General features: G+C 44.9%; 1 protein-coding gene and 1 long non-coding RNA gene across 5 annotated transcripts in view; one reads left to right on the plus strand and one right to left on the minus strand.

Annotated features, from left to right (window-relative positions):
- Positions 1-5,470: 5,470 nt before the first annotated feature.
- On the minus strand, positions 5,471-6,747 carry LOC119619979 (uncharacterized). The gene is made up of 2 exons (XR_005236400.2): positions 6,608-6,747; positions 5,471-6,029 (listed from the first exon to the last, which is right to left on the minus strand). It is a non-coding gene; the product is annotated as an uncharacterized lncRNA (long non-coding RNA).
- A 213-nt stretch (positions 6,748-6,960) lies between these two features.
- The window catches only part of CSGALNACT2 (chondroitin sulfate N-acetylgalactosaminyltransferase 2), a 46,331-nt gene continuing 41,144 nt past the window's right edge, over positions 6,961-12,147 (plus strand). For 3 of the 4 annotated variants that reach the window (XM_007962435.3, XM_037986557.2, XM_037986559.2), the window contains exon 1: positions 7,041-7,147. Coding sequence is in view for 1 of the 4 variants with exons in the window: in XM_007962438.3 (XP_007960629.3) it covers positions 6,961-7,147 (187 nt within the window). In the remaining 3 variants the exon portion in view is untranslated. Of the gene's footprint in view, positions 7,148-12,147 lie in introns of all 4 variants that reach the window. The other variant, XM_007962438.3, reaches the window with a different exon arrangement.

Raw genomic sequence — 12,147 nt, forward strand, 5'->3', positions numbered from 1 at the left:
CATACTTAACAGACTCCAGTACAGTGTAAGTGTAACTTTTATACGCACTGGGAAACCAAGAAACTTGTGTGGCTCGCTTATTTAGGATCTTCAATCTTCTTTGCTTTACAGTGGGTGGTCTGGAACAGTATCTGAGGTTCGCCTGTGTTTAGTGGTTCTAGGAAGTCCTAGGGAATCCTAACCTCTGTGGCCCTGAGAAAGGTGGAAAGGTGGGTCTGCAGACTGCATGCCACAGTGTGTGTGGCCCCTCGCGTCTTCCACATGAAGCTGCTCCAGGTGCGTGTCCTAGGCTTGCGTGCCTGCAGGGAAAGCACCCTCTCTGCCAGGGCTGCCTGCTGTGGGCCTGTCCCTTCTCCACGGCAGCAGCCTTGACCGAAACTGTAGAGTCTCCCACCTCTTCAGGGAGCTGGGACTCAGGAAGGATCATGTTAGCTGAGGTCATAAGAACCTGTGTGTAGAGAACTTTTCAGCGTGGGGCCACTACTGTGTCCTGCTGCTGAGGCCAGGTAGTGGCCGTCTGAGGGCTGATAGGGCAGGCTGCTCCCAGGAGTTAAGGAGGCAAACACTCTGAACACCCTGGAGAAATCACATTTTATCTTTGCAACTACAAATTTGAGTGCTGTGTCAAGTGACCAGGTATTTTTGCAGATGTCTCTGAGGTGTTAAATCACAGGAACTGGCCAAGTGAGATCTCTCAGCTGGACCCCGGGCAGGGGATCCTTTATGGGGGCACATCTCACTGTGGGGGCTGCAGAAATGTGAAGTTCAGCATGGAGGGAGCTTGTGGTCTAAGACGACCCCAGCCACTGTGACTACCACACTAAAAGAGATCATAAACCTGCATCCTCTCAGATGATACTGAGCAGTTCAAGCTAAAAATGTGCTGGCTGGCAAACAAGGTAAGTGAATTCTAAAGCTAAAAAAAAAAATCATTTTTCATTGTTTGAGAAGGAAACAAGTTTGATATTTCATACACAGACAATATTTACCATGCAGACTGTCGATTTCTTGAATAAAAATATGAAATTCATTTAAAACATTCAAGTTTTTGTGTATTTTTGTCAATGTAAACAGAATCAGAGCACCTGTTTCTTGGCTGCTCGATTTTCTCACCTGCACATCAATCCTTCTCTGTACTCTCCCATGGAAAAAGGGGTCTCTGGGGGCAAGAGACTTTGGTCAGAGGACTGCAGGGAGCCAGGCAGCACCCACTCTCCCTAGGGCGTGTGCCTTGCTCCATATTTTGTGCCTTTCTTCTGGGAGTTTTCAAGAGCTTGAGAATTTTCCTGAAGACTCTGGCCACAGGACCTGAAGCTCTTAGATTGCTCAGAACCCCATGGTAAAGGAGCATACTGAGGGTTTGAGGGACTTCAGTGTCTGGGAAGAAAAGTAAGATCATAGCAAATGATTTCTAAAAATTGGAATGACACCAAGGATGGAAGAGCTCTAGTGTCTCACAAGATAGTCACTGGAAAAAGTAGAGGAAGTGTGGTTGGACACTATTTTTAAAGAGATATTCACACATTTACCTATAATCTTTAACTTTGTAGAAATAAGCAAAGGCTACCCATATAAGAACCCACAGGAGCCATTGGTTCTGAACTTGCTATAGCAAGAGAGTCAGCCAGCATCACTTAAGGCAGACACTCAAGATAGGCAGCGGAGTGGGAAAGCCTTATAGTAAAAAATAAAAGGTGGGGAGGGTGAGGAGAAGGCTTCGGGGATACTGTGAGTGGGGCTTGTTGGCCTGGGGAAGCTGGAGGCAGCTAACCAGGAGGGCCTCTTATGTGATTGGTTTGGGGGACTCAGGTGGCTTTCTCTGTTTAGTTCAGAGGGCAAAAAATAGGGAAGCTTGTAGTTCCTGACCAAGTTCTAATTCTGGGATAATTGTTGCAGAGGCTATGGTTTAGCTTCCTGGCTAGTTCTGCAGAGAATCTGATCCAAATCCTCCGGCCATATGTGGTCTGGCCATTGTCTGTTTGCATGTTCAGTCTCTCAGTCCCCCTTGTTGGTCATTTTCTTGTTTGTAAAAGGTTGGCCGACTCAAGGAAGTCTAGAGATCCAGCTCTTCACTGCTCAGAGATTATTCAGTTGTCTTTCCGGTCAACTGTACTGTGAGATCTTGATCCTTCTGTTGTTGCAGCATCATAGTGCACATTTGACAAGAATGGGATGCAGTGGAACAACATCAGGACAACTATGACAGAAATAAGAGCAACTGTCCCTATGACATGCTTAGAATGCAAACCTCAGCTGACCAATGCAGGCAAAGAGCAAATCCCATATAGGCCATGAGGATCAACCTTAGAAAGCCAAATAGCTTTTGCCTCAAGGTGATCTGTGGCCTGTTGTACCTTTCTATTTCACTGATCCAGGTGCAGTATTGGCAGTGGCAGAGGCCTTTACCAACCAACAAGAAATCTACAGCAATGAGACTGTCCATCACTACTCATGCCAATGAGTTGAGACTGATAGGTGCCCCATCTAGTGAAGAAGTGGCATTGCTAATGACTTCTGCCAGGGTTAATGATAAGTTTATGACAACAGGACTCCCACAGATGAGAACACTGCTCTGATTGTTTGCATAAACAATGAGTCAGTAACTCCCCAGTTAGAGTGCTGAATAACCAAGGGTGATGTTACAGTTTTTGTAGTTTTACACCAACCAGTTTGTGGTAAATCATTACAGCAACCCTAGGAAAACCAACGCACCATTTGTATGTATGGTTAATGTGTGGCAGGTGTTTAAAGGTATTGCAGGATATTGGTGCTTTTCCTTTCCCCAGTGCACTTCATTGATCTGAAGTGAGGGATTTTTTTGGTCTTGATTTTTGTTTTGCAAGATTGAACAATCTTTTTTCCCAGTGTCCCTTCTGTTTACAGTATCTATAATTGCCCTCGTCAGTAGCTGACTGGTTGGGTAGGGGCCACCCAGCAGTTTGATTGGCAGGGCCACAAGTTAATTTTGAGTCCTGTCTTATTTTTGTTCTAAAGCACTTTTAAAATGTCTGCCAGGTGTTGTAGTTCAGGTTAAGGGGTTATTTCCCATTCTCATTTCTGTTTTTGATTAGGTCTCCAATTTCAGGTTTAGCTCCTTGAAAACAAGCAATGAAAGGGTTAATTTCTAGACTCCCAAATGGTACAATGTATTTTCTAGCCTATCCCAAAAAACATACTGTAGGTTCATCTTTTTTTTTTTTTTTTTTTTTTTTCTTTTTTTTTGCGTGACACTAGATTATGGTCTAATCTTTCTTTTGTGGGGGGGAATGTTTGAGGTATGGCTTTTAGAAGACTTTGCCCTGTTTTGAGCCTCTTTGTTAACTCTCAGTTTCATTGTGGACGGTGTGATCCTAGGATTCCTTTTGGGGGAGTCTAGTCAACTTTTGCCATTTAGCATGCAAGGTTCTGGTCAATGTGTGTACAAGTTGATATGGGTTAGGTAACACTGGGTCACATGCTTCCCCCGCCACTTTTTTTGAGATAGGGTCTTGCTCTGCCACCAAGGCTAGAGTGCAGTGGTGCAATCATGGCTCACTGCAGCCTCGACCTCCTGGGCTCAAGTGATCCTCCCATCTGAGCCTCTCGAGTAGCTAGGACTACAGGCACACACCACCATGCCTGGGTTTTTGTTGTTGTTGTTACTGTTTTCCATAGAGATGGAGATCTCACTATGTTGCTCAGGCTGGTCTCGAACTTGTAGGCTCGGGCAGTCCTTGCTGATTCACCTTCCAAAATGATGGGATTACAGGTGTGAGCCATAGTGCCTGGCCAAAGTATTTTTAATTATTTTATGAATAGTTGTTGATCTTGCCCGGGTTTGGGGAAATCCTTAATTTTGGTTATTAATTTAGCTTGGGTCTAAGGTTTAAATTCCACATTTGTCTGTATATGGGGCTCATGGAGGGATAGGCCTTCAGAGAGGCAGCTGGCATTCTGGGGTCATAGGAGGGTTGTTGTGAAAGGGCAGGGATCTGGACAAGAGAAAGAGAAGGGAAGTGTGGACAGATGTGTGGAAGGAAAGAGATCAGAAGGATAAGGGGGAGAAGAGGGAAAGCTGTATTAGGGAAGCAAATGGATGACAAGCAGGAGAAGGATTTACTAGGAAAATGAGTCTAGATTGTTGCTGCTTAATTTGCCAAATCGTTCATTAGCTTTAGCCAAAGAGTCTTTCAGGGAAGCACTTTTGAATCAGAATATCATTTGGAGACCTCTGACTACCAATCAAAAAAGGCTGCTCACTGGGCCTGAGAAATCTTATTCTCTTTCATTTCTTTTTCTTTCTTTTTTTTTTTTTTTGAGATGGAGTCTCCCTCTGTCACCCAGGTTGGAGTGCAGTGGTGCGATCTCAGCTCACTGCAAGCTCCGCCTCCCAGGTTCACGCCATTCTCCTGCCTCAGCCTCCCGAGTAGCTGGGACTACAGGCGCCCGCCACCTCGCCCGGCTAGTTTTTTGTATTTTTTAGTAGAGACGGGGTTTCACCGGGTTAGCCAGGATGGTCTTGATCTCCTGACCTTGTGATCCACCCGTCTCAGCCTCCCAAAGTGCTGGGATTACAGGCAAGAGCCACTGCGCCCGGCCTCTCTTTCATTTCTAAGGTATCTCTCAAATGAGCAATTTTGTTCAATTAGATGTTCTCCAAATAAGATCTTCACCAAATCAACCTTGGTGAAGTTAATGCTTTTCAGAGATGGGCATGAGAATTGGAATTGTTAAGAGAGTATATGTAAGAAGCAGGAGTTTTTCCTGGAGGAGGAGAAGATTTAAACTTAGACAATACGATGAATGCTGGCTGGTGAGGCTGGCGAGAAATGGAATGTTTGTGTCTCTCAGGACATGAAAGTGAGATGGAAGGAGAACCTCATTCAGTTTTACCGGAAACCCACAGCAAAGTTTGTCCAAGTAGAGGCCGGTGTGATGAGAACTGCTAACTCATGGGCTGCGAGGCTGGCTCAAATAAGAGGCTTATGAGCCCCATGCCTATGTCCTTTCCTATGGTTTCCTTATGACAAGCAGCACTTTTTGACAGCACAACACTAAACACTAACACAAAATACAGTGAAAAGGGATGAAAAAGAATGGCCTGAATCCACTAGAGATGCCAGACAAATGAGAATCTATAACAACCAGAGTACAAAACTGAGAATAAGCCAGAGACCTCCACGCAGAGTGAGGTTAGCCCTAGTGCTGACCACATCGGTGCACTTGATAGGCCGAGAACATGGAGGCACAAGGGGCCTCTGGGTGGCACAACGGTTGGAAGCCTGGGGACCTCAGGTGCAAGCAGTACAGACTTACCATGGGATCACCAGGAAAACTGTGGAAACCAGCAAAGGCTATTTATTCACAACTTGCTATAGCAGGGGAATCAGCCAGCATCACTTGCTTTTGGTAGAAATTTAAAAGGCCCGAAAGGGATGGGAAACTTTTTATAGTTTGCTTTTTTTTTTTTTTTAAAGTATCAGATTGGAAGTCGTTGGGGGAAAATATTTTTAATTACATATTTTCTGATATTAAACCCAACACAGTTGTACTTTAATATTTTCCCTAGGGGAACTACTTATTTTACAACTATATCCCAGTGTATCACTCATGATCAGCCACATAATTTGAATCATGCATTATCTTCTCTCCACAAATTACATATTTAGTATTTGGCTACTTAAAAAAATCATTAAAAAGTAACAATTTAAATCCATTGATGGGAGAACCTCAGTTAGTTTAAAAACAACTGCCAGGCGGGGTGACTCATGCCTGTAATGCCGGCACTTTGGGAGGCCGAAGCTGGAAGACGGCTTGAGCCCAGGAGTTCAAGGCTAGCCTAGGCAACACAGGGAGGCCCCATCTCTACCAAAAAAAAAAAAAAAAAAAAAAAAAACAAACCCTAAAAATTAGCCAGGCGTGGTGGCATGCGCCTGTGGTCCCAGCTACTCTGGAAGTTGAGGCGAGAGGATCTCTGGAGTCGGAGGTGGGAGGCTGCAGTGAGCAGTGATGGCTCCACTGCACTCCAGCCTGGGCGACGGAGCGGGACCCTGTATCAAAAAATAGATGAATAAATAAATAAAAACAATTCTAATGGAAGATTCGAAGAGCAACTTAAAACATGTGGCAACTAACCCTGACCCTGCGGCTTCAGTCTGCTTGCCGCTAGCTGAGGGCCGTAGCCGCTGCACAGGTGCTTGGGAGGATTCAGGGATTCAGGCAGCGCCCGCCGCGCGTGTGCCAGACGTGCGGCCACAGGGTAGGAGCAGTAAGACGTATCCAAGGAGAAAACAAGTCCATGAATGAGAAAGGAAACCCAGCGTTTGTAGGACTAGGAGGACAAAGAAAAAAATGCTGGCGGCGGAGGGCGAGGCTCAGCTGTGCGTGGCAGACGGGAATTTGCTCGGTGGCGGCTCCTCTTTCTGGAGGGTTTCCCAGCGTCCCCTCCCCCGCCAGCCCGCAGTGACGCGCCCGGTGCCCACCAGAGCCGGCTCTCGGCGCCGCCGCGCCTTCGCTCGCCCGCTTAGGCCGTGCTCGGGGTGGCGTGGGAGACAGAGTGCCCGGAGAGGACCCTGGAACACGCAGTGGCATGGAAGACGCCTAGAAAAGGGCTTCTCTTCCCACTTACGAAAATTAGTGTGTGAGCTCGAAGCCATTTCCCAGCGTGTCCGCCTCAACTCCCTCCTTTAACAGATGAGGGAACTCCTCCAGGGAAATGCAAAGATGCGCCCGCGGCTGCCGGCGGCCCAGCGCTAAAGGACGTTCCACAGCCCCGGGGCCCGAAGTCCTCGGCTCGGCTGCCACGCACGCCCCGCCGCCCCGCTCCGGCTCCCAGGATCGGCTCCCGGGCGGGACAGCGCTGCGGTCCACGAGTCCGGGCAGGGGCGCCTGCAGGCCGGAGCGGTTTCCTGCCTCCGGCATTCTGCTGCCTCCACAAACGGTTTTTGGAGGCACACACACAGATACTTTAACACGTAGGTGATGAATCGACACCCAGCTGCCAGTGGCGGAGCTTCCTGGGCGGGGCCGCGGGCGCGAGGCAGCCTCATTTCCTCGCGCGCGCCGGAAGTGGCCGCTCAGGCGCTGCGGCGCGCCCGGGGGTGGGTGGATGAGGCGTCGGATGTGCCAGCTGCGCAGGAGGCGGTGGAACGCAGAGCGGGCGAGCCGGGTGAGTACCTGGCCCTGCCTTCCCCGCCCGCCCGCGACTCTCGCCGGCTCGAGCCCGGGCGGTGCGGGCGCCCGGGCTGCGGGCTCCTGTCTGGTCGGGTGGGGTCGCCTCGCGGACTGGTCCTGCTGGGGGCCCTGTCCCTCAGGGATGAGCCTGCCGGAGTAGGCTCCGGTTTTGGGGAGAGCGCAGCCAGAGACGGTTGGGTCGCGTGTCAGTGTTGGTCTTTTTTTTTTTTTTACCAACTCATCACCATCTTTCCTCCTCTCAGTGGATAAGCTTTGGTCAGCGGTGACCTCGTCATCGCGTTAAAATAGTTCTGCCCGCAGCCCCTCTTTATCTGTAGATGGCAGAGCGAGCGCCGGTAAAGATGCTCGGTCGTGGAGGGCTCAGTGGGGCGGAGGAGACGGGAAGCCTCTGGTGTTGTCGGAGAATGCACCTTAAAAATGACCCTACCATTGAGCAACGCAGGAAGCACGACAGTGATACTTCTGTTTGTGATGATGGTATTGGCGGTATGATAGTTTGATTATACATCTGAAGCTTTTCTTCCTGAGCCCTTGGCTTGTTAAACTTGGAGGCATTTTCTAGCGTGCTTTTGAGATAGATGTGGGATGTCGTGACGTTTCACCGTCATTCAAGGCTCGCAGGAGCAGGGCCTTCATGTCTGGTAATTAATGTTTTTTGAATGTTGTATTAAAATAGTATTTTCGATCTTGGAAGTAAGAAGCCAAATATTTTAGGACTGAGTGTTAGCGTTCATTTTGTACTATTATTCTTATACCATTTGTTTAAAGTTGTCATGTAACTAAAAGAATGAAAAAAGATGTTGAATTTCCAATATTTGTGGCTCAGAGGATTTTGGCCTAACTAAGCACAGTTCCAACCAGTTTAGAAGCTGCATTTTTCTCTTTGTTTTTGTTGAGGCATACAATACATATGAAATCAATAAGAGCACGAATCTTAATTGTGCAGCTCAGTGAATTTTTATATGCTTATTACCCTGTGGAATCACTAGATATATCAAATTATAACCATAGAACATTTCCATCATCCTGTTTCCCTGTGCTTCTTCCAAGTCAGTTATATCCTTGTTTTCCCATCTGTATTCTAACTTATCAGCTTTTAGTTTTCTCTGTTTTGAGCTTCATGTTAATGGATTGCATAGTATTCTCAGCATATTGTTTGTGAGACACACCCATGCTATTTCATGGTATTGTATTATTATTGTGTAATAGTCCATTGAATAATATGTGACTACTCTTCAGTTGATGGACATTTTTGTTCCCAATTTTTGTATATGATGTATTTTGGATATTAAGAATGCTGTGGGCCCGGCATGGTGGCTGAGGCCTGTTATCCCAGCGCTTGCGGAGGCCAAGGCGGGTGGATCACTTGGTCAGGAGATCGAGACCAGCCTGGCAAATATGGTGAAACCCCATCTCTACTACAAATATGAAAATTAGCCAGGCGTGGTGGCGGATGCCTGTAAGCCCAGCTACTGGGGAGGCTGAGGCAGGAGGTGGAGGTTACAGTGAGCCAAGATCGTGCCTCTACACTCCAGCCTGCTCGACAGAGCCTGACTCAGTCTCAAAAAGAAAAAAAAAAAAAGAATACTGTGGACATCCTTGTAAATTAAATGTCTTGGTGAGCATCTGTATGCATTTCTGTCAGCTATGGAATGACTGAGTCATGACATAGGCAGAAAATTACCAACATGGAGTCATTACCAACCTTACCATTACCAACCAAAGGCAGAAAATTTAACCAACATGGAGTCATGTTTTTTTTTAATGTAATAGAATTACTTATTTTAACTAATATAACATTCAAGGTTGGTTTAAAAAAAGCATAACTATTAAGAGCTCAAGACGTAAGTGATTCATTCATTACCATGTTATTATTTATGCGTTGGATTGCACATTTATGACCATCTTCTGTCGGACTGTCATTGTTTGTTTAACTGTTAGACAAGTCTGTTAGAGCTGGTGAGGATCTGACTCTGAAGTTTAGCATAACGTTTACGTAAGAACTATGTTACTCAAGTTAGTGGTTTTTTAGAGGAAATGAAATACCAAAAGGATATGACTGAAAGTGGATTGAAGAAGCATGGGACTGCAAGTTAAAGAACTTAACATTGTTACTGTCATGCTACACAAGCACTAGGTATAAGTGTAAAATTGAATTATAAGGCTAGTTACAAATGTGAATTTACAGCAGGAGTACAGTGATTTTCATATGGACTGAGATACTACTAGCACATTTATAATGTGAACACACAACAAAAATCACTAAAAATTTGTGGGAAATCAGTAGCATCTAAGAGAAACTTCAGACCAAACAAATACAAGAACTAGGCACTGAAGCAGTGGAGCTAATGTAAAACAAAAGAAAACTTTAAAATAAGTATTAGTATCTTCAAATTTGTTAAGGTATTATGCCTACTGAACACATACAGGGTGACATGAAAAAAAAAGCAATCAATTCTTGAATATTTAAACATAGAAAGTAGGAAAGAGCCAGGTATGGTGGCTCATGCCTGTCATTCCAACACTTTGGAAGGCCGAGGCAAGGAGGATCACTGGATCCCAGGAGTTTGAGACCAACCTAGGCAACATAATGAGATCCTGTCTCTACAAATAATTTTTTTTTTTTTTTTTTTTGAGACAGAGTCTGGCTCTGTTGCCCAGGCTGGAGTTCAGTGGCACGATCTCGGCTCACTGCAAGCTCCGCTTCCCAGGTTCACGCTATTCTCCTGCCTCAGTCTCCTGAGTAGCTGGAACTACAGGTGCCCGCCACCACGCCCGGCTAATTTTTGTATTTTTAGTAAAGATGTGGTTTCACTGTGTTAGCCAGGATGGTCTCGATCTCCTGACCTCATGATCTACCTGCCTCGGCCTCCCAAAGTGCTGGGGTTACAGGCATGAGCTACCGCACCTGGCTACAAATAATTTTTAAAATTAGCAGTATGGTAGTGCACACCTGTCATCCCAGCTGTTCAGGCAGTGGAGGCTGCCACTGCACTTCAGCCTGACAGTGAAACTGTCTCAAAAAAAAAAAAAGGAAAGAAAGAAAGAAAAAGAAAGTGGGAAAGACTAGCCATGACATGCAAAGTAGATCTAGAAGAGCCAATATACATCTAATAGGAGTTCCAGGAGGCGTTAGAAATCGGAAAAGAGGAAATAACCACAGAGATAACAGACATCCTGAAGGTAGGAGTGTCCAGGCAGAGTCTTGGGCAGCCTGAGCCAGGGAGAAATAAGTATCAGAGGACAAAGGACTGGCAAATATAGATCAACCCTTCCCTCTCTGGTCTGTTTCTTCGTCTATACAGTGGGGATGATCAAGAAGTATGCATTTTTCTGAGAGTTTATGGAAGGATGTATTAGGTTTGCTGACTGTTCCCCACTCTTCTTCCCTACCAGCTCACAGCAGGGATTGGGGTTGTGTGTCCTTATATGATGTTTAACCTTTTTATCACATGTGTTTATTTTGTGAAATTTTTAAAGTGTAACAATTTTTTAGAAGTTAAAGCAGAGATTGCCAGTATGGCTGGCTACCTATTTTAGTATAGCCTGTGATCTAAGGCTGGCTTTTACACTTTTTATTTTTTTTTATTTTGTATTTATTTATTTATTTATTTATTTATTCATTTATTTTTGAGACAGAGTCTTGCTCTGTCGCCCAGGCTGGAGTGCAGTGGCACAATCTCAGCTTACTGCAACCTCTGTTTCCTGAGTTCAAGTGATTCTCCTGCCTCAGCCTCCTGAGTAGCTGGGTTTACAGGTGCACACCACCATGCCCGGCTAATTTTTGTATTTTTAGTAGAGACAGGGTTTCATCATGTTCCTCAGGCTGGTCTTGAACTCCTGACCTCATGATCCGCCTGCCTCAGCCTCCCAAAGTGCTGGGATTACACGCGTGAGCCACCGTGCCCAAGCCCTACATTTTTTAATGCTTTGGGGAGAAAAAAAAATAATGCTTTTTTGTGCCACAAAAGCAGAATCAACTGGTTGTGACATTTACTGTCTGACCTAAAATATTTGCAGATTCCTGGTTTAGAGGTCAGAAATGGACTTATGCATATATAGGAATTTTGCTAATGATAAAGGTGGCATTTCAAACTAGTGACAAGAGCATGGATTGCATGATAAATGGCAAGAATTAGCTATCTATTTGAGGGAAAATTTACTTTTATTAGGATTACTTCGGGTAGGGAAGCTAAAATCAAGAAGTAGGAAAAGATTGATAGATTTGAGTCTATTACCACTACCACCACCAACAACAAAACTTTGCTTAATAGGAAATAATACCTAACACTTACTGAGCACTTATGCTTGTCATGTTTTACTTGAATAAGTGTTATAATTATACTCTAAGGTAGGTTCTGTAATTATTCCCACTTAACAGAGGAGGAAACTGAAGTTTACATATATTATGGAATTTGTCTGTAATGAAGAGTAGGAAACCATGATGCAGATCTTTGAATTCAGGCCATCTGGCTCCCAAGCCTATTGTAGACAAGACAAACTGAGAAAAAATATTTGCAACATGGCAACACCATTTTGTAGGTATTATCTACATCAGCACATAAAGATGTATGTAATTCCTTTAAAATATTCTGTTGGGTAAATGTCTTCAGTTAATTTAACCTTTCCTCTATTGATGAACTTTAAGTTGCTTCTGTTTTTATTTTGCTCTTACGTATAACACTAATAAACATCCTATGTATGTGACCTTATATAGTAGTATGGATACTTCTGTAGTATGGAATCAGGAAAGTGGAATTGTGAATTGCTGAATTAAATGGCCTGTGCATTTAAATCAAGTTTTCTCTACAAAAATTTTTGTGTGTGCGTGTGTGTGTGTGTGTGTGTGTGTGTGTGTGTGTGGTTTAACTAAAGGAATCATAATATCTTGGAAGGAACATTGACTGTTCAGGCAAAACTGCCTCATTTTTTAGAGGAAGCCCTGAGAGGTAAAGTGTTGTGCCTAAGGTTACA

This window comes from Chlorocebus sabaeus, chromosome 9 (genome assembly GCF_047675955.1).
Source record: "Chlorocebus sabaeus isolate Y175 chromosome 9, mChlSab1.0.hap1, whole genome shotgun sequence".
Taxonomy (NCBI): domain Eukaryota; kingdom Metazoa; phylum Chordata; class Mammalia; order Primates; family Cercopithecidae; genus Chlorocebus; species Chlorocebus sabaeus.